Source organism: Chelonoidis abingdonii, chromosome 8, assembly GCF_003597395.2.
Source record: "Chelonoidis abingdonii isolate Lonesome George chromosome 8, CheloAbing_2.0, whole genome shotgun sequence".
Lineage (NCBI taxonomy): Eukaryota > Metazoa > Chordata > Testudines > Testudinidae > Chelonoidis > Chelonoidis abingdonii.
The window spans coordinates 67,076,496-67,099,013 of record NC_133776.1 but is presented as its reverse complement, the minus strand read 5'-3'; the positions used below and the strand labels follow the sequence as shown (position 1 = coordinate 67,099,013).

The following is a 22,518-nucleotide window of genomic DNA, read 5'->3' as shown; positions in this document are numbered from 1 at the left end:
CTTTCTATGAACACACATGACACTGACACTGGCCTAGAAGACAGAATATGGAATTGGAAATGTTGTTTCCCTATTATAGATCTGAAGTATATCCTGTAATTGAGATGTATCCCTATACGCAAGTAGGTGGGATTTTCAAAAGATCCTAAGAGAATTAAGTACCCAAATTCCTTAGTCTCAATGGAAAATTCCGCCAAAGCACTGTCACTGTCCATAATCATAGCCAGTAGCCTTTCTCTACAAGGGGCATGATTATAGAGCTTCCTTTTGATCAGTGCCTCTAAATGGCTAGATAATGATAAAAGCCCTTGAGATGGGTCTGAGCCCTGCTGTCTTTTGGGTACCAGGGAGTACTAGTACTTGGAATTCCTTCCTTTTCCCAGTGGCATAGATTTGATGGCTTTCTTTGATTACTTGCAGTATTTTTTCCTTATGAATTAAGTACACAAGGGCAGTAACTCTGCTTAGAAATGCCAGGACATTGTCTGTTAGAGCACTCAAGGACAATGAGGTCTTTGCAGAGAAACTAAAATAATTCTTTGCATCAGTCTTCATGGCTGAGGATGTGAGGGAGATTCCCAAACATGAGCCATTCTTTTTAGGTGACAGATCTGAGGAACTGTCCCAGATTGAGGTATCATTAGAAGAGGTTTTGGAACAAATTGATAAACTAAACAGTAACAAGTCACGAGGACCAGATGGTATTCACCCACGAGTTCTGAAGGAACTCAAATGTGAAATTGCAGAACTACTAACTGAGGTCTGTAACCTATCGTTTAAATCAGCTTCTGTACCAGATGACTGTAGGATAGCTAATGAGACGCCAAATTTTAAAAAGGGCTTCAGGGGCGATCCTGGCAATTACAGGCCTGTAAGCCTGACTTCAGTACCGGGCAAACTGGTTGAAACTATAACAAAGAACAAAATTGTCAGACATATAGATGAACATAATCTATTGGGGAAGAGTCAACATGGCTTTTGTAAAGGGAAATCATGCCTCACCAATTTACTAGAATTCTTTGAAGGGACCAACAAGCATGTGGACAAGGGGAATCCAGTGGATATAGTGTACTTAGATTTTCAGAAAGCCTTTGACAAGTCCCTCACCAAAGGCTTTTAAGCAAAAGTAAGCTGTCATGGGATAAGAGGGAAGGTCCTCTTCTGGATTGGTAACTGGTTAAAAGATAGGAAATAAAGGGTTGGAATAAATGGTCAGTTTTCAGAATGGAGAGAGGTAAATAGTGGGGTCCCCCAGGGGTCCGTACTGGGAACAGTCCTATTCAAATTCTTCATAAATGATCTGGAAAAAGGGATAAACAGTGAAGTGGCAAAATTTGCAGATGATACAAAATTACTAAAGATAGTTAAAACCAGGCAGACTACAAAGAGTTACAAAAGGATCTCTCAAAAGGATCTCTCAAAACTGGGTGACTGGGCAACAAAACGACAGATGACATTTAATGTTGATAAATGCAAAGTAATGCACATTGGAAAGCATAATCCCAACTATACATATAAAATGATGGAGTCTAGTTCTCTGAAAACATCTACTCAATGTGCAGGGGCAGTCAAAAAAGCGAACAGAATGCTGGGAATAATTAGGAAAGGGATAGATAACAGAACAGAAAATATCATGTTGCCTCTATATAAATCCATGGTACTCCCACAACTTGAATATTGTGTGCAGATGTGGTCGCCCCATCTCAAAAAAGATATATTGGAATTGGAAAAGCTTCAGAAAAGGGCACCAAAAATTATTAGGGATATGGAATGGCTTCCATATGAGGAGAGATTAATAAGACTGGGACTTTTCAGCTTGGAAAAGAGACAGCTAAGAGATATGATTGAGGTCTATAAAATCATGACTGGTATAGAGAAAGTAGATAAGAAAGTGTTGTGTACTACTTCTCATAACACAAGAACTAGGAGTCACCAAATGAAATTAATAGGCAGCACGTTTAAAACAAACAAAAGGAAGTATTTCTTCACACAACACACAGTCAAGCTGTGGATCTCCTTGCCAGAGGGATGTTGTGAAGGCCAAAACCATAACAGGGTTCAAAAAACAACTAGATAAATTCATGGAGGATAGGTCCATCAATGGCTATTAGCCAGGATGGGCAGGAATGGTGTCCCTAGCCTCTGTTTGCCAGAAGCTGGGAATGGGTGACAGAGGATGGATCACTTGATGATTACCTGTTCTGTTTATTCCCTCTGGGGCGTCTGGCATTGGCCACTGTCGGAAGACAGGATACTAGGCTAGATGGATCCTTGGTCTGACCCAGTAGAGCCATTCTTATGTTATTCTGTTATTCTCCAAACATACTCTGCATATTTAGTGGCAGGAGTGAGGAGTATAGAAAATAAGTTGTGTTTTTCCCCTCTCTGTATTCAATTTTTTACCTTTTCTCCCAGATTTGTTCTATAGAACAATGTACTGGAGCCTGGTAGCAAGGGGAGCTTGGCACCAAGTGGCATATCCAAGAGCTGAGTAGGTCCTATGCCTAGCAACTGTCGTCTGTGACTGATCTAGAAAGAGAACACAGTCATAGGATTTCAGGCTGACATTTTAATAAGTCATTTGCATTACAATTATCAACAACCCTTTAAGTTTAAAGCGACAAAGAGTCCTCTGGCACCATATAGACTAACAGATGTATTGGAGCATAAGCTTTCATGGGTGAATACTCATTTAGTCACATGCATCTGATGAAGTGGGTATTCACCCATGAAAGCTTATGCTCCAATACGTCTGTTAGTCTATAAGGTGCCACAGGACTCTTTGTTGCTTTTTACAGATGCAGACTAACACAGCTACCCCTCTGATACTTGACACCTTTAAGTTTACTAACTCAAACATTCGTTTCCAGCAGAGAACAAATGGCACAGCTTTCTAAGGGTGAGAGATTTCAAGGCTGATCTCTATTTCTGAGCACAGAATTTGCCGGTGTAGTTGAGGTCACTAAGACATCTGTGTGCTGACTACCCTCACATCTGTAACTGAAATGTCTAAAGGCCTGATACAAACCCCACTGAGATCAGTGGGAAGAAATTTATTGCAATTGTGGTTGAAAGCCAGAGGCTGAGATAAAGTGAGACTGAGTATCTAGCCCTAAATCTTTATTTAAAATCTAATCTGCAACTATCCAGGTGACACCAACAAAAAAATGAGAGCAACCCAAGAAGCAAAGACACATTTGTAAAGATTTTTATCATTACATTCAGGAAACTGTGGGCTGGGGTTAGAGGCATCACTGGTCCAACTTCTTTAAGCAGTATGCCCAGGGTGTGTGTCACCTTTTCCTTCCCACGGGACTCAAATTTACCACCTTCTCCTCGCTCAGCCCCACCCCTGGAAGCCAAAATCCTCACTCCTTCTCCTCTCTCCCCCCCCACCCCTGAGAGCTCAGCCATCATCTAGTAACTGGCAGAGAGACCATACTCCATGACAGCCTCCTGCACTGCTCATCTGCTCAACTTCAATCCACTATGCCCTCTGTCTTCCCAAGTCTGGAGTCCCACCCCTCTACTCCAGCTTCTCCACCATCCTCACAACCCCTGCTCCAATCTCCCCCAGCCTCACCTCTGGTCAATCCCACATAAAAGCCTCATGCCTCCAGTCCAGCTTCCTCACCGTCTCCATGTGCTGGACACTCACCTCTCCCAGCTTCTCCTCTGGCCTCAACACCTCGTCTGCAGTCTGGGAACCAGCAGAGAGATAGTGCTCCATGGCTGCCTTCAGCATCCTCCAGTTGAGACTTGCCATCTCTGATCTCCAACTGCCGCCTCCAAGTTCTGGCCCCAACTGGGGCCTTTGAGACACGGTTCTAGAATTGCTGAGTGCTCCTGCCCCGTGAGTGTTCTATCACAATGACCTGGCTTCCCTCAAGCCAAGTGGTTTATGTGGTTTCATCATTTCAGGACAGATTCATGGAGCAGGCTTGCTCCCTGTTCATGAGTGACGTGCTGTGTCACCAGAGAGCCCTCAGATGGTGGTTTGTCCTGTCCACAATACTCTATCCTGAGGGAAAGCAGGCTGTGGCACAGAACTCCTGCGTGACCCACAGCTTCAGGCAGTGGCTCTACTCTCCATAGCAATGAGGAAGTCTTCAGAACTGCTGGAGGCAACTGCTTTATCTTCCCCCATAACAGTGATATCATTAGGGTGTCACTGGGGTGGCATTCAAACAGCAGATTATTTTGTGAGGTGGAACCTTAAAACCAAAGTTTTCACCGGCACCGAGGTTTGCCTTGTCCTGCTTGGCCAAAGGTGCCCCACACACATACATTGCTCCACCACTTTCTAACCCAGAAGTGGCTGCCTTTCGGTGGAGCTGTATGCACAGAGTCCGTGAAGGGCCATGGAATCATTCGGGAACGAAGGTGCTATATAAATGGTAGCCATAAGAGTAGAAAGGAAGCGACTCGCGTAGGACATTTATCAGCAACATTTCCGGCTGGGAAGGGCCCGCAGAGCCGTTCTGCTGTAGAGAGTGCTATCCCTTTAAGGAGCAGCCGAGGCTGAGTGAGCTGCTACGTCATGTGTAGGTGCCGTCACCGTGCCGGGGCCTGGGAACCCGGAAGCAACTACACCCTCTAGTGTCACACTTTGCAAGTGAGGAAATAAAGCGGCTAACACGAGAGGCTGATTCGATTTGGAAGCAGTTTGCTGGGGTGTTAGCAACGAAGGTGAGGCTTGAGGATACGGGGCTTGAATCTTTGATGGTGCTCCTTTGAATAAGCACAGTGTGTAAAATGTGCGCACGTTTGCAAATACCGCTAAAGCCCAAGAGTCAGGAGGGGAGGGTGTTTCCTTCTTTTCTCTGTGCCCACTTCCAGTCTCCCCTTCCAGTATTTTCTCTCTGGGTCTCTGTGGCCCTGGTTCCCCTTGCCCTAATCTCCTCAGTGCTGCCTCCCTGTAGACCCATCAGCATTTGGAAGATATTAAATAGAAAGAGAAATCTGGAGAGACATAGGAGTGCACCATTGAACACTGACACTCATTGGAGATACTCCATAGGGGACTGGGTGAAAAATATTGTGTGGGGAGTGGGGGAGGGGTGTCTTTCTCCATCCTAAATAGAGACACGCGGCATGTAAGTCTAGCAGCTCAAGCTTCAGGGCTTCACTTGCAGCACTTTCTGCCCCTTGAGATGTTGCTCTGTCTCCAGGAGGGGTGACACAACTCTGTATTGAGTTTGTGTTGAGCTTATGCTCAAATAAATTGGTTAGTCTCTAAAGTGCCAGGAGTACTCCTGTTCTTTTTACAACTCTGTATGTTTGCTAGGGCAATTCAGACATGGCAGGCTGATCTGGTGTCTCCTTTCCATTGCTTTTTGTGTGTGTGTAACTTTTGATATTTTTATTATTTCTGTAAATGTTTAGTCCTTCTAAGTTATTTGCCTGAATAATATCTTGTGGTAATGAGTTCTCCAGACTAATTATGCCTTGTATTTTTTTAATTCCTTTGGTTTTAAACTTGCTGCCTTTTAATTGCACTGAGTACTGTAGTATACAGCACAGTGAGTAAAGCAGAAGGTGGTAGCCAGAGCAATGCTTCTCCCAGCTTTTGTCTGTTTCACATCATTGTTGTGTAGCTTGTGTTTCCATAAAATTTCCCACTATCTAGAATGTTAATAATGTGGTGTCGGTTCCAGTGTTTCAGCCCCTGCCTTCTGGCATGGCTCTCTCCTGCTCACTGAGACTGATACGCCTGCATGCTTGCTGGCCGGTGACTCTGAAACAGGCATCTTTGAGCACTGCACCAGATGAGGACTGCAGACAGGTAGCTGGGAGGAATGAAGCTACGAGGAAAAGGTGGACGAAGGAGAAAAAGCCTAGACAGGACCGCAGCTTGCCAGGCCTGGAGTCCTCCTGGGAAGAGAGGTATAGAACTTTTGCAGCATATGCTGTGTGAGCCCAAAGAATCTGCATCTTTTCTGCCTGCGGATCAGGTGTTCATAACTGTAATGGAACCAAATTACATCAATAAGAACTAATCACTCACTCTCTGGAGTGGGAAGGGTTCAAGTGTGCACGATCAGTGTCGGGGGTTCATCTGCACAACCAAAACAGCTGAGTTTAACAAAGACCTTGCCCATGCAAAAAAGAAAGTTGTAACTTCAACTACCCTGGCAAGTCCCCAGCACAACCATTTTGCATTTAACACACCACCCAGTTACTCCCAGTGATGCAGATGTTCCCATTTTCAGAGGAATAGCACACTGCTGCTATGTTTCAACATGTGACTCTGCACTGCTGAAGTGCTAGTGTAGACAGCAAACTCTGGTGCAGCAACTGCACCAAGTGCAATTGGCCCTCCCAGTGTAATCCAGCTATGCTTCTGCCTACTCTGTTGACAGCCTGAAGCACTGGCTTCATCACCCGATAAGATGGCTGCATGCCAACCCTAGAGCAGCTCAGACAGCAAGTACTTGGCTTATGTCAGCTGTGCTCAGCTGTCCCTTCTCCTAACCCTCTTGGGGCAGGATAAAGAAACATTGAGATGGTTTCCCTAGAGTGCAGTGTGACAATTAATAACAGGAATTAAGAGGCACAGGTAAGGCATAGGTACATAAGACTTGCCATATTGGATAAGGCTAGAAGTCCATCTAGTTTGCCATCCTGTCTGTCTTACAGTGGTCAATACCAGATGTTTCAGACAAAGGTGTAAGAAGCCCAGTAAGGGAAAATTATGGTGTACCTGTCTGTAGAGTAAGGTCATGCTGAACCCAGAGAGCAAGTGGTTGATGTATATCATGAAATACATTCGTTTATATACTTTTTTCATTCATATCCTTATTTTTAATGTAATCCTTTTTGGGGGGAGTCCTCTTAATTGCTCTGCCTCAATAATACCATGTTGCAGAGAGTTTCACAGGTTAATTATGAACTGTCTGGTAATGTGTAGAATTCTGTTGCCTGAGTGTTTAATCAATGTGTATGAGCAGTTCAGATTTTCCGTTCCAATATGTATAGCAGTGCAACTGACTACACTGTTAAGATGTTTGCCAAAGAAAGGTAACAACGGATGGAAAGATGCTCTGGTGGAAGATACAGGATGGATATCTCAAATGACAAAATCTGATTAATAAGGGTAAGATTGGGGGATGGGACAGAAGTGAGACCATTGTCAGAGGGGACAGACCAATTAGGGCAGTGAGATGAGGTCTGTGAGGTAGGCTGAAGGAAGCCCATGGAGGGTTTTCAAAATAAGGACTGTTAAAAAGACAACATGATCTCTTTACTCCTTCTCTCTCTCCGACTGTAGTAGTAGGATTTTATGTTGTATTTTTTATTGTATTAAATGTATTGATGTATGATTTGACCATATCCGGCCTGCCAGCCACCCTTTCTGAAAGCAGAAAGGAATGGCCTAGTGTGCCATTGGTAGAGACGCATCAGCCAGAATTTTGTGTCTGAAGCTGATTTCAAGGCAGTAACAGACTTTTTAGAGTCACCACTTTGTTGTAGGTTTAGCATTCTAAAATAAGTAAAAGAGCAGGGAACTGGACTAGATGACCTCCTGAGGTCTCTTCCAACCCTAATCTTCTATGATTCTATGAATGCAATGATTGTTTTTTCTTGCATTGAAATTTGATGTTCCTGTTCAAATGCTCTGTGTAAATCAATCCTGTTTTGTGTGTGAATGAGGAATGTGTGAAGGCCATCACTGAACCAGATGTTCTAGGAAGGAATCGAGGATGGACGTAAAAGGCGCCAAGAGATTGCAACACGCCCCTATTGAAATGTCAGAGGGGGGCAGATTGACGCTCTAAAAATGAGACAGGCAACTATCAATGGGGACAAAATAGCCATGATCAAAACCAGCATGGGGTAACTCCCTGAGAGACTAATGAAAGAACAAAATAAAAAATGTAAAAAACAATTTAAGAAAACAAGCACTCGTCAAACAACAATTGATTACAGCATGAGGGTGCAAAACTCATTGGTCTCAATGAAGAAAAATCACTTTATAAAGAGGGTGCTTTGCCATGAAACTTTGGGTTCGTCCTGCCAAGACTTCCCTGGAGCATCATGGCGCAACCGACAGAACCCGGCTCCTACCTACTCGTGATCAACCTAGTTGGCCACTAGATTGATCCGGACTCTGGATGGTAACTATAACATTGACTGGTGGGAGAGAGAGGGAGAGTGTGTGTGTGTTAATTGTTGTATTTCCAATAAATACGGTGTATTGCCTTTTCCCCTGAAAAAGATCCCGGGTGCTTCTTATAAGCATAACATTTTAGAAGTCTCTTTCTCCAAACACAATATTAGATGACCACTCTGTTCCCCCTACCTCACAACCTGGAGTCAGTCCTCATGCTGGGATCAGGTGGACCTCTCTTTGTCTGTTTGAGAGGAAGCATTTCTCCTGGTACTGTCAACTCAGTGTGACTCAAAATAGTACCCAGGATCTGCAGGACAATTGGCTTTCACTAGCCAGTGCTATGCAAAAGTCTGGACCAGTCCTCTTGGGGGGAGGGGAATAATCATTTAAGGTTCCTTTGCTCAAAATATAAGTCACCGAAAAGGAATAGTGAAGGTGACCACTTGGGATTTAAATTTGGGGCATGGCTGGTTTTACAAGTTTTTAAGTGCGTGTAAGAGTTACCTGCTTTGGCCATGAGGTAACCAGCAATCAGTTTATTTAGGTGTGTGGTGCAGTGCCCCATGCCACTCCATGTGTTACCTGGGCCTGAGATTGGCTGTGTTTGGGAAGCAGGTGTTTCTAGGGTTTACAGCTGTCTTGTGCTTTTCAGACTAGCCAATGTGGCAACTCCATTGTGGAGATTCCCCTATGAAGAACAGCTGAAGGTAAGATGTGCTCACAAGGAGTTTCCTCCACCAATCATTCCCTCCCCACCTCCTCAGGGAAACTTCCTTAGAATCTTTCATCCTCATGTAATCCTCTAGTACTGTTCAGATCCCATTTACTGCCAGTTTCATTCTTTTAGAGTAACCTCATAGATGGAGCTATACTATATGAACTGGATAGAAGTATATGCGTGGACTACTTCCTCTGCTTGATGAAATCAGAGCCAGTCAACTGTGTGTTATAGGCCCTATGGTGTTGTATTGAGACTCTCCATTAGCTCAAGTGATAGAGGCCTGTGCTTTAAGAACATGGGGATCCAGGTTCTCTCCCTGCTGTTGCTGTGAAACTCTGAGTGGCCAGTGTGTATAACTTAAGGACAAATGTAAAGCTCCTATCGGGCTGTGGCTTGGTTACAGTATTTTCTTCTGCTCAGGGGAGTGCTCTCCCTCTCCAGTTGTGATGAGCAAGCTTCCTCCAGTGCAAATGTTAGTGCCTTGGAACTTTTCTGCAGGTGAAGTCTGAGAGTCAGAAGAAGGTGTTGCAGACACTGGCTTCCCGTCTGAGTGAGCTTGGTACAGACAAACTGGAAATCACACAAAGGCCAGAGGGGCTTTGCTGTCCCCTCCGTTCTGTTGTCCCCTCTGTGAGTACTGGAGAGAAATCTTTCATGGGAATGTCAGGAGAGCTAAGCCCCTGACAAATCTCTTCCCCTGCTTCTGCTGAGTGCTATGGTGGGGAAAACTGCTATGCACTCAGAACAACTACAGTGAGTCCAGCTCCTGCCAAACTGTCTACTCTACATCTAGTGAGAGCCCTGGGCTGTGAGGTAGTTCTACCCACTAGAAACCCCTGCCTTGGATCCACCCCCAGCTTCCTGTGTGCATCCACCGGCTATAACCCATGAAAAGCTCCAATCATCATCTCATCAGTCCACCACCTTAATAATCCCAGGGATCCCAGTCCCCAATAAATCTCCTGCCCTGTGTTCACAGAGCACAACTGGGAAATGGGGGGGCAGGGGCTAAACTGCTCTCCTGGCAAACGCTCTGGAGTCTATGTACTTACACACCCTTCCATCCTATACTCTTTGACAGTCATGTGCTACATCTCATGCTGCCAATAAAATGCCCAGAATTGATTCCCATCCCCCATTATTTCTTGCTTCCTGGCTTTACGCTTTCCTCTTCTCCTCCCCAGCCCGTCGTTAATGGCTACCGAAACAAATCCACATTTTCTGTGAACCGAGGACCTGATGGGAACCCCAAAACTGTGGGGCTCTATGTGGGAACTGGCAGAGGTCAGTGCACGACAAAGCACAAGGCTGAAAGCTGCCTAGATCATACTAGGTCATAGGCATAGTCACGGCCCTCTACTTTGGATCTAATTGTGTAGCAAGGTCCCTGAATTCCAAGTAACTTTAATGGGAATGTTAGCAGTTCTGTAGTGGCTATGGATAAATTATTAGGAACCTTTTTTTTTTTTTTTCAAATTTGGAAGTAAACACCACAATCAAGATAGTAGCCCATTTTTTCTGTTTATATTGTTACACTGATTTTATGCTGAGCCCACATTTTCAGCATGCTGGCTAAGGCTAACCATGTTGCAGAACCGTATCAAGGGGGAAGCTGGAGGTTTTGGGAGTTGGGTAGGTGGCAGCTGTGGCTTGGACCCCTGAGCACTCATGGGAGACCGTGTGGGATAAGCACATCAGCTGGCTCTTTCTGCTAAAGTTTGGTAGTGAAATCATTAGCAATGTTGACATTTAAATTGTCATCTTTGGGTTTCCTGATTAACGCTTCATAAAATGAATGGTGCAGTTCACACCTCTCCGAGATGTTGTTTCCAGCTGTCTGCAGGCTCAAGAAGGCAATTCTGTTTTGTTTGTACCCAGGTCTTCTCTATGTGGTGGGGTAATGCGTCCTATGAGGGTATGATTTCTAAAGCGCATTAGTGTGTTGGTGCATTAATTGGTTTGTGTAGACCCTGCTGGTGAGCACTAATGATCCCTAGTGTGCTTTAAATGTACTGTCCCAAACAGCATTAGGAACAGCACTAAATTAAAGCACACTAAGGAACCTTTAGTACACACCAGCAGGGTCTACATCGAACAATTAATGCACAACACGTCAGTGTGCTTCAGAAATCACACCCTTTCAGGGTGCATTACTCCACCGTGTAGATTAGCCCTCAGTTCAAGTTTTTAAGCTTTTCTTTGTAACTATGAGAACTAGCCACAATTTTTTTTAACAGAAAACTTAAATTCCAGATCAAAATTCTGTGGCAAGGGGTGAATTCCATGGCAAAGTTCACATCCATGGCATATAGCAGGCCCTGGATAGCCAAAAACCAGAGCTCTGGGGTTGCTTAGTTGCAAGTGGATCATAGGTGAGAGGCTAGATTAAAGAGGGAGCACAGCCTCAGCCAAACAAACCCAGTCTATTTTCCTTTATATTTTCAGCCCTTTTCTAGCAGTGGTGCCATGCTGCACATGTGCCTGATGCAGACTCATGCACTGGGAGCAGTGATCGTGAGCATTTTCATTTGGAAATAAATCTCATGGTTTCATGTGGCTTTGCCTTCTGATTGCTGAACTACAGGGTTTGGTTTTCCCACTATAAGCCTGTCTGAGCAATGCCATGTCAGTCTAAACTGTGTCACCGCTCTGGGCCCATTCCATTACTCCCTAGTTAGCAGAAGCAGAGTGAATTGGTTTTGATATCTATTATTAAAAACACCTTGCTCAAAGGAAGCAGTTGCATTAAAATGGATTTAAAGAAGCTGTCAGAGCATTAAACATTTCTTGCAAACTACTGAAATTACATAATCGGGCAAGGACAAACCTGATACTTCGTGGAGGCTGCCTTGGACCCTGACTCAAATAAGATGGAGTAGGGGGAATTGAGACACAAGTGTGTCTGTTGTTCCATTGCAGTACTGTTCGCAGAGATCTGGGGTTAGACCTTCATATCAATCTACTGTGCAATACCTGGCATTAGTGCAATGATTTACTATTCCCTATTTCAGGGTACTGTTACAAGACCACAACAAGAGATTAAACACCCATCTGTCTTTCCACAGCAAGGAATATTGTCTGTGTGCGAGCCAACCACCTGGAAAACATGCCCGAAAAACACAAACAAGTGGCCCAGGTAATGAAGAGCATGTGTGCATGTAGACAGAGTAAAGAAAGGAAGTGACAATGTTTGTTTAGTAGGAAATACTGTAGTTGAGATTATGCAGAGTTTTCACGATAAGTCCATATTCACATGCTTTGTAACATACTGAAATTGTCCAAGCTCGGTCCTGACTAAAAAGTAAATATTTCTGAAAACTGAGTGCAGTTAATTTGTCCATTCTTGCACGTGCATTGAATCCTGGAGTCTTAAAACTGCCCTACGGTTGAATTCCTGTAAAGTCACTTTCTTTCTGCGGGGCAGAGGAAATTTTAAGATTCCAGGACAGTAATGCTCAAATAGCTGAATGTTACAAGTTGAAACTTTCGAAGTGGCTTGTTTTCATTGAGAACTAATCTTCAAGACAGCTTTTAATAAATACAGTTAAGTGAAGTTATAAGCAATAGAAAAATTAGTTTTGCACGTGTGCAGCATAAACTTTCTAATAAGGTTAGAATTATGATACTATGTATAGGACTATAGATTAAAGAGAATTCCTAATATCAGTGGTATTTATCTGTACTTTATTTTTACTTAGTGCTATGAGGAATTTCTTCAGCAGTCCCCACTGGATCCCTGCCTCCTGTTTCACCAGGGTGGCCACTGGCGCGAACTCACAGTACGCACCAATAGCAGTGGACACACCATGGCTATCATCACCTTCCACCCCCAGGATCTCAGTCAGGTGAATATGTTAGTGACAATGAGCTACCCACCGCCACTGTTCTGAACCCACCACCACTGTTCTGTACCAAGCAATGTGAGTCAAAGTGGTGGCAGTACCAGAACATCTAGTTGATAGGGAATATTGGCAGTATCAATACAAGAGCTACTAACCCTGTGGGAGCATATCAGAGATAATATTAAAACTATGCTGCTCATGAGGGTTATAGCAGCGCTGATGTCAGAAACCAATCTAATGCCATTTTACAGTAATGCCAGTACAAGGTCTACCATGTTTATGGTAGATATAACTATGGCAGTGCCAGACCTGCTCGTTCGTATGAGATAGGTATGGTGTATAGCTGAGGATAGGTATTATAAAAATCAGCATAACCAGATGGATCTTTTTCTTTTGCTCTCGGCAGGAGGAACTGTGTACTCAGAAAGCATTGCTTAAGGAGTTTTTCACTTGTGGGCCTGGAGTAGTCTGCAACCTGACCTCATTATATTTCCAAGAGAGGTAAATTTTTTCAACACCTGATAAAACTTGCATCATGTCAGAAAGTGGAGTGAGAGGCAACAGGAATACTGAAAATGAAACTCCACTGTTACCCCCTATTTCTTACCCATATCCTCAAACCTGCAATCCAACTACTCTCCCATCAGGACAATTCTTCTAGAGACTGAAAAATAATAGTGATATTTGTTTGGACAGCCTTTCTACAGACACCATTTTAGGATGGCTTTGTCTTCATTTAAGAATTTCAAAGCACTATGGAAACATTAATACATTATGCTTTGCAAAACTCCTATGAAACAGGTAAATAAATATTTTGACCCCTGTTTTACAGACTGGGAAACTAAAGAACAAAGCTGAAGTGACTTTCCCAAGATTACAAATAGAAGGTCTCACGCCCAGTCTTCTGTTTTGACCACAATAATTAATTCCAGGTTTTGAAAGTGACAGAATTTTTGTAAATGATCACTTCAACTTGCTGAAGTGTTCACAGAAAATAATAACTCAAAGGTGGTGCTTTAGATTAGAGAAGAAATCAGTCAGAGGATTGCTGTAGATGGAGATCTGGTCTAGATCAATGGATGTTGGGTGGGGAGAATGTTCTCCCTGTATTTTAACGCTATCCTAAAAGGAAGTAAAATAAACTGGCTCTTTGTTGAAAATCCTGTTCTCTAATGGATTCTCTTTTTATATCCCCTTCAAGCACCATGACTCGAAGTTCCCACCAGCAATCCCCCTATCAGCTCCTCTATGGAGAACCATACATCTCTGAGGAGGTCCTGGGCTTGAAGTTCCGAATCTCTCCAGATGCCTTTTTCCAAATCAACACAGCTGGGGCAGAAGTTCTGTACCAGACAGTGAGGAAGTTAAGCCGGGCTGATAAGAACACTGTCCTTCTTGATGTCTGCTGTGGAACTGGTGAGAACTGACAATTGCAGTGGGGTCGACACAAGTCTGTGTTTGACAAGGTCACGATTTTATTCTGGGTGTGAAGGATGTGATCTCTCCAGAATTTAACCACTGTTTTGCTCCCTATTTCTTCATCTTAAAACCTTGAATTTCTTTCTCTCTTTCTTTTTTCCCAGGTGCCATTGGTCTCTCCCTGGCTCACCAGGCATCTAAGGTTGTTGGTGTCGAGGTAGTGGAGCAGGCTGTAGAGGATGCCAGATGGAATGCAGCATTCAATGGTGTGAGGAAGGAATTTAAAATCCATTGCTGCAAAATACAAAGTATCTCCTAAGTGGAGGGCTCCTAATAGTGCCAAGGTGGGCTGCAGATGTTCCAGTAAAAGGGAGAAGCTTCATGCTATAACCACCTCACTCCTCTCTTTCTTACTTCACAACAATGCTCCTCTCCCCTTTCTATTAACTCTGTGACGAAAGGGGCATGAAATGGTCTTGGTGGCTAAAGAGAATGGAGGTTGATGAGAGAATGGCAGTGGAGGACTACCTAGACTTGATGTCAGGTCCTCATGCCTTTTCTACCTCCACATCACAAAATGGGCAAAGGTTAACATGTGCACTGACCCACACCCCCAGATGAGCATGCCATCTTGGGTTCCACACGCACCTCAGGGCTTTGAGTCTAGATGATGGGGGATATGGGCAAGAACTTGCAGCTTCCCACATGAAAAGTCAGCAATGTAGACTTACCTTTAGGGGAAAATTGGGGGAATGTGGCAAGGGAAGATGATCTGGGAGGATGCAGGCAGGGAGAATCCATAAGATGTCCTGTGTTGATATGGAAAGCATCCCTATGCCAGGTATGCATTTCTCAGGGAGACACCCTCTTGGGATGAGAGACCCTGAGTTTTGCTGTGTCTGAGGGGTCCTCTTTCTTCATCTTCCAGTTGGGTTGATTCTCTGCCTGCAGGGAGCATTTGGGTGAATGATTTTTCGCACAGGGATCTCAAACTGTGAGTTTCACAGTGGAAAGGCAGAGACGGTGTTGCCGCAGTTCCTGATGTCGCGAGAGGATGACCGGCTCCTTGTTGCAGTGGTAAACCCATCCCGGGCTGGACTCCGTAAGAGAGCATCTTTTTTCTTTTTGAGGCCTGACAATATCTCTCTCGTTTTGAAGGAAAAATATACAGAAAAGAAAAAAAAAATTTAAATAGAAACATAGGAAGTGTCATATTGTGATAGCCCATTTCGTTCAGCATGCTGGCATCAAAATGGCTAACAGCAGCTGCTTCAGAGGAAAGTGCAAGAAGCTCTGCAATAGGTACTTACAGAATAAACTTGGCCTCAATTATGTGTTGTGGCAATGAGTTCATACAATGCACAGTTAGCCTGTAGAAAAGAGTATTTCCTTTATTTGGATTAAAATATGATGCCTTTCAATTTCATCGAATGTCCCTCTTTCTCTAGTTTTGAGAGAGGTTGAGTAGCAGTGCCCTATCTACCTTCTCTTTACCATTCATTATTTTTCTATGCCTTTATCAGTTTTTCTCTTTAAACAGTTGCAATCTTTTAAATCCATCTTGATTTGGAAGTTTGTGCAGGCTTCTCATCAATTTGGTGAGAGAGTTCATCTGCCATCCTTCACTTCTTTGGGAAGATGCGACAAGCTCCCTCACATCAGTGCTCTGCCTGAACCCTCTTGGATCCTACTAGTGTGGTTTGCCTTGCAACAGTGACATTGACCTGCCACCTTGGACCCTAACGATGTGAATTCCCTTGTGCCTGAGCACTGCCTGTTCCACCCACTGCCCTTCTATTTTCCTTGTTAAGGGTGATTGGTTTTGGTTGTCCCAATGTAGTTCTCTGATGTTGGCCTTATAGGAAAATGTTGACTAGTCCTTAAGGAAATCTCTGTTCTGGGGGTGTTTCTCTATGTAAATGCCTGATGTTTTTCTGCTCTCAGATTATCATGTGGTGCGGGCCATTCGAAACTGCGAGGCCATCCGTACGTTGATCTATGTTTCCTGCAAGCCTGAAGGAGAAGCCATGAGGAACTTCCTTGAGTGAGAAGGAGCCCTTTTGGGGGGGAGGGAGTGGGGGGAGGATTTGTCTCTGTTGTTTATGAGGGAGAAGTGCCATGCCCAGAGGAAAAGAGCACAACAAAGGAGTGAAATTGCTTGGGGAGGTTTTAATTTGGTCTGAACCTTACTGGGGTTGGTCTTGTAGGGCTCAGGCCTGCCCGCCTAGCACATGGCCAGCAGTTATTACATCTGTGGGCCTACTGGTGTGTCTATTCACTAGTTGCATATTGTGACTTGAAAGTCTTTTATCACTGTAAAGAATTCAGTGAGGATGTGGGCTCGGTGGGTAACTGCTGTTTAAAAAACGGGGAGGGGAAAAAAGTGAGCGAGATGCTTAAATGCATTCATAAAGGAATAGAAAATAATGTAAAACTTATTGTAATGGCACTGAATCAAACAAGCAGCGTGCCTTCATCTGGGTTACTGTATCCAATATATTCACCATAAAGAAAATAGGCTCCTATCTGGCAAATGAAGTCAATGGGACCATTCACATGCGTTAATCACATGGTTAAGTGTTTTGCAATGTCAAGGCCAGAGAACAGATAACAAAAGGTCTGCAGAAGAACAATGAGGATGGTTAGATAATACAAAACCTAGGATTATTTTCTAACAATATAAAGCCTTTCCTAGCTCTGGTGTTTTGTGAGAAATCAAATCTTAAATTTGTCCCTGGTGAGTCAGATTAGCCATGCTTTATTGGAATTGGTCCAGGACTGAAGAGAGCAGGTTCCAGACCTCAAACAAGGGTCAGTTTCAGTCTGAGTGATTGTTCTTTCCCAAATAATAAGTATCTTTAATGCATCTTCTGATTTTTCATGGGTGGGGAGGAGTCAGGTATTACTAAAGAAAAGGAAACGGAGAGGGGAAGGATTTTAGAAACACAGACAACTCTCCGCTAGCTCTGGATTAATGGGGAAACTGATGCCTTTTGATCCTTCTTTTTTTATAGGTTTTGCTGCCCACCAGACTCTGGGAAGAAGCTTGTAGGAGAGCCATTTGCCCCTCTATTGGCTGTTCCGGTTGACATGTTTCCCCACACCATGCACTGTGAGCTGGTGATGCTCTTCACCCGCTGAGGGGCCATCCTGGTTTATGTGTTTTCCTACAAAACAGGACTTCATACCTTTCAAAGTTGAGGTTGAGAAAGAACTACAGATGTTCAGAAAGCTGGAATGGTTGTGGCTCTAATTTCATTTATTCTTTTGAAAGTTGTAAATTAAAACTTTTTTGGGAATTCTCGGCCTGCCTCGCTGTGCTGTCCCTTGCATATCCTATGAAGTATGAAGCCAGTGTGCACTGAGATTTTCTGTGTGAAAAGATCCTCTATTGTAGTTTCTCTTTCCCACTCAAACCCTATCCCCTTTGCTAGGCTATCAAAATGGTTTAGACACCTCTTAACACAGAACAGTAGAATAGGGGTTTTCATTGGCAGGATTTGGTGAAACTGCTTTAAATATACTAAATACAAGTCAAATCCTTTGTACTTTTAGTGCTATTGCCATGTTGTTTCGATATCATTGAACTAGGGCTGTCAATGAATCGCAGGTCTCAGAGTAGCAACCGTGTTAGTCTGTACCCGCAAAAAGAACAGGAGTACTTCTGGCACCTTAGAGACTAACAAATTTATTTGAGCATAAGCTTGTGGGCTACAGCCCACTTCATCAGATGCAGAGACTGGAACATATAGTAAGAAGATATATATATACACGCACATACAGAAAACATGAAGAAGGGGAAGTAGCCATACCAAGTGTAAGAGGCTAATTAATTAAGATGAGCTATTAACAGTTGACTCACGCGATTAACTAAAAAAATTAATCATGATTAATTGCACTGTTAAACAATAGAATATCAACTGAAATGTATTAAATATTTTGGGATGTTTTTCTTTGTTTTCAAATATCGATTTCAATTACAATACAGAATACAAAGCTTACAGTGCTCACATTATATTAATTTTATTATAAATATTTATACTATAAAAATTATAAACAAAAGAAACAGTATTTTTCAATTCACCTCATACAAGTACTGTAGTGCAATCTCTTTATCATGAAAGTGCAACTTACAAATGTAAGGATTTTTTGTTACATAACTGCACTCAAACAAACCAATGGAAAACTTTAGAGCCTACAAGTCCACTCAGTCCTACTTCTTATTCAGCTTATTGCTAAGAGAAACAAGTTTTTTTTTTATATTTACAGGAGATAATACTACCCACTTCTTAATTACAATGTCACCTGAAAGTGAGACAGGGCATTCGCATGGCACTGTTGTAGCTGGCGTCGCAAGGTATTTACCAGATGCACTAAAGATTCATATGCCTCTTCAAGTTTGGCCATCGTTCCATACTGATGATGCTTGTTTAAAAAAATAATGCGTTAATTAAATTAGTGACTGAACTCCTTGGGGGAGAATTGTATGTCTCTTGCTCTGTTTTTACCCACATTCTGCCATATATTTCATGTTATAGCAGTCTCGAATGATAACCCAGCACATGTTGTTTGTTTTAAGAACACTTTCACAGCAAATTTGACAAAATGCAAAGAAGATACCAATGTGAAATTTCTAAAGATAGTTACAGCACTCAACCCAAAATTTTAAGAATCTGAAGTGTCTTCCAAAATCTGAGAGAGATGAGGCATGAAGCATGCTTTCAGAAGTCTTAAAAGAGCAACACTCTGATGCGGAAACTACAGAACCTAAACCACCAAAAAAGAAAATCAGCTTTCTGCTGGTGGCATCTGACTCAGATCATGAAAATGAACATGTGTCGGTCCGCACTGCTTTAGATCGTTATCGAGCAGAACCCATCATCAGCATGGATGCATGTCCTCTGGAATAGTGGTTGAAGCATCAAGGGACATAAGAATCTTTAGTGCATCTGGCATGTAAATATCTTGCGATGCCGGCTACAACAGTGCAATGCAAATGCCTGTTCTCACTTTCAAGTGACATTGTAAACAAGAAGCAGGCAGCATTATCTTCTGCAAATGTAAACAAACTTGTTTGTCTGAGAGGATTGTCTGAACAAGGACTTGTAGGCTCTAAAGCAGGGGTCGGGAACCTATGGTTCGTGTGCCAAAGATTGCACGCGAGCCGATTTTTAATGGCACACTGTTGCCTGTTGGAGCAGAGTGCCATTAAAAATTCTGCCCTGCCTGGCCCGTCCTGCTCTTCTCTGCCTCTTCCCCCCTCCTCCGGGCAGGGGCAGAGGCCAGAAGCATAGGCATGCACGTGGGGTGTGCCGAGTGTGCCCAGGCACACCCTAATGCAGGGGTGGGGAAATAGCCCCACTTTCCCAGTGTGGCAAGCCACGGGGGCCATGCTCCCGGGCCAGAGCTCCCAGCCGAGCACACCAAGCTGCTGGCCACTCCCCTGTCTTCCTCTCTCTCCTGGAGCCATGCTGCTACGCACACAGAGTTCTGGGGGCGAGGGCTGTGCACTCCCGCAGGGCAGTGTTCGGCTCTGCGGGGAGGCAGACATGCTCCCCCCATCCCCTGGAGCCCTGCCACTGCACATGCAGCACTCTGAGGGGTGAGGCTGCCCACTCCTGCGAGGCAGCACGTCTGGCTCTGCATGGAGCAGAACTTGCTGCTAGGAGCCTCATGGTAAGGGGTCCAGGGCCAGGAGGGTAGGATAAGGGGTGGGGGCAGTCAGGGGACAGGGAGCAGGGTGGATTGAATAGCAGGTGGGATCCCAGGCAGGATGGTTAGGAGCCGGGGGTCTCTGGAGGGGGCAGTCAGCGAGCAAGGGGGTTGGATGGGGCATGGAAGTCCCGGGGTCTGCAGAGAAGCAGCAGGGGGAGGGCCTAGGGGAAGGGGTGGGCGGGTCAGTGGAATAGGGGCATATCCTCCCTGCCTTCGTCTCACCACACACACACACACCCAGCCCTGACCCCTGACCCCCCCTCACACCCAGCCCTCTGCCCTCAGCCCCAGTGCCCCACACACACCCCAGGCCTGTGCCCTGTACCCCCCTCATACACACCCAGCCCTCTGCTTGACTCCTTCACACACACCCCATGACCCCAGCCCTGACTCTGGCACCCCCACACATCCCCAGCCCCACCCCCCTGCGCCCTGACACCTGCACCCCCTCACATGCTGCCAGCCCTCTGCCCTGACTCTTGCACTCCCCCAAATCCCTAGCCCCCTGACATGCCATGCACCCCCCCACATCCTGACTCTTGCACACCCCACATTCCCACCCCCACCCTGAGCACCAAATGGGAGCTCCTGCACACACACACCCCTCCACATTCCCACTTGCATCCCTCATAGCAAATGGGAGCTGTCCAGGTGAGTGTCACACACCCAAACTTCCTGCCCCAACCCTGAGCCCCCACCCTAATTCTAGCTCCTGGCCAGACCCTTTACCCCCAGCCCTGTGCTCAGTGCACTCCCACCCTCAGCTCAGTGCAGAGAGAGGAAGAGAATGGGCCAGAACCAGGAAGAAGGTAGGTACCCACTGTATGTGGGCAGGGCTGGGACCCCAGACGGGCAGTGGGCTGAGCGGTCTGGCAGCCAGGATCCTGGCTGACAGGAGCCGGTGGATGGAACCGCTGAGTGGCAGTGGGCTGAGCCGCTCAGCCTACTGGCGGTCTGGGGTCCCGGTCGCCAGCCCCTGCACAGCCCGCTGCCGGTCTGGGGTTCTGGCTGCCGGACCCTTGCCAGCCGGGGTCCTGGCCACAGGCCCCGCTCAGCCCGCTGCCAGCCTAGGTGAACAGAACCCCAGACCAGCACCAAGCTGAGTGGGCCAGTGGCGTAAGATCAACATTTTAATTTAATTTTAAATGAAGCTTCTTAAACATTTTGAAAACCTTGTTTATTTTACAATACAACAGTAGTTTAGTTATATAATATATAGACTTATAGACAGAGACCTAAAAAACATTAAAATGTATTACCAGCAGGCAAAACCTTAAAGTGAATAAATGAAGACTCAGCACACCACTTATGAAAGGTTGCCGACCCCTGCACTAAATCCTTTGTTATCTATTGATTTAAATTCATCATCTCTTCTCCTCCAATTTACAGTGCAAAGAAAGTCACTTTCTTTTTGACAAAAATGTACCATGGCTGAGCAGAAATTCATTCAAATCCTACCAATAGAAACCAAGTTATGGATTCCTAGTGGTGCTTCAAGCTCCTGGAGCCTGAATGGAGTCCAGCCACTGCCCCAGTCTCAGGGTCCCGAGGCATATGCTCAGGATTCTGACATTCTATCTGGCACTCCCTCCAAGTGTTGGAACCTGCTGTCCAGCTGTCTAGTCCAGAGGTCAGCATCCTTTCCGAAGTGGTGTGCCGAGTCTTCATTTATTCACTCTTAATTTAAGGTTTCGCGTGCTAGCAACACATTTATGTTTTTAGAACGTCTCTTTCTATAAGTGTATACTATATAAGTAAACTATTGTTGTATGTAAAGTAAATAAGGTTTTAAAAATACTTAAGAAGCTTCATTTAAAATTAGATTAAAATGCAGAGCCCCCTAGACCGGGGACCAGGACCCAGGCAGTGTGAGTGTCACAAAAAATCAGCTTGTGTGCTGCCTTCGGCACATGTGCCATAGGTTGCCTACTCCTGATTTAGGAAGACACTTCACATGTGTATTGAGTCCTTGGACTAAACATATGGAGCAAAGAGCTATATGTCTTGTCTCTGAGCTGAGGGTACAAGTTAGCGGGCTGAGTTTCAGCTTTCAAACACCAGACTCCACTGGAAGCACAGATTCAAATTCCAGCAGGGATAACTCTGTCCTTTATCCTTCTGATGTAGATAAATTGAGCACCATGCAATTTTCTGTTGTAATATTTGAATGAGCCCCTGCAAACTGAAGTGCAGATGGCTCTCCTTGGGCATTAACAATCATAGAGCACCTTTCCTAAGAATAGGGGTTTGCTCCAGCTCCAGTCCTGTTAGCCAAAATAGCCTCACCCTCCCAATAGGGTGCACTCTGCTATGCATCTGGCTGATTTCTCAACCCCAGAGGTGGGTGATTTATAAAGTACTTTTGGATCTTTGGAGAGGCCAGGTGCTACATAAATGTAACCCTGTTATAAATCATATTTATTTACTATTATTTATTTTGTTATAGGGTGTCAGATTTAGAATTAGGACTCACAATTTGTCAGACCACTCTGTTTTATTAGCGCAGTGCTCCACCAATAGCACCCAGATAATGTGAGTGGCCATGCAAGACCCAAACAGTCTTATTTATAAAGATAAAAGAGCGGGAATTAGACGATGGGACAAAGAAAGCAAAACAGTAAAATTCACCTGGGGCACAGCATGCATATCCTGCTTCCTTACTAACTCTTATCGATCTAAGGCTAATACTTCACCAATTGCCCTTAAAC

At 44.6% G+C, this 22,518-nt stretch overlaps 2 protein-coding genes across 2 annotated transcripts in view; one reads left to right on the top strand and one right to left on the bottom strand.

The window, feature by feature from the left end:
• Positions 1-4,470, bottom strand: part of LOC116819997 (fibrous sheath-interacting protein 2-like) — a 75,456-nt gene extending 70,986 nt beyond the window's left edge. The window contains exons 1-2 of the mRNA XM_075068998.1: positions 3,659-4,470; positions 2,404-2,529 (exon numbers count right to left, since the gene is read on the bottom strand). Coding sequence (XP_074925099.1) covers positions 2,404-2,529; positions 3,659-3,766 — 234 coding nt within the window. The 5' untranslated portion in view covers positions 3,767-4,470. The remainder of the gene's footprint in view (positions 1-2,403; positions 2,530-3,658) is intronic.
• Positions 4,471-4,588: 118 nt separating this feature from the next.
• TRMT2B (tRNA methyltransferase 2B) lies at positions 4,589-17,399 on the top strand. The gene is made up of 13 exons (XM_032772143.2): positions 4,589-4,689; positions 5,658-5,886; positions 8,766-8,820; positions 9,333-9,464; positions 10,019-10,118; positions 11,900-11,970; positions 12,533-12,679; positions 13,083-13,177; positions 13,878-14,092; positions 14,260-14,361; positions 15,078-15,197; positions 16,040-16,139; positions 17,110-17,399. Exons 2-13 carry the CDS (start codon positions 5,681-5,683, stop codon positions 17,234-17,236), a joined length of 1,470 nt encoding a protein of 489 aa, XP_032628034.1. The 5' UTR covers positions 4,589-4,689; positions 5,658-5,680; the 3' UTR covers positions 17,237-17,399.
• Positions 17,400-22,518: the final 5,119 nt, after the last annotated feature.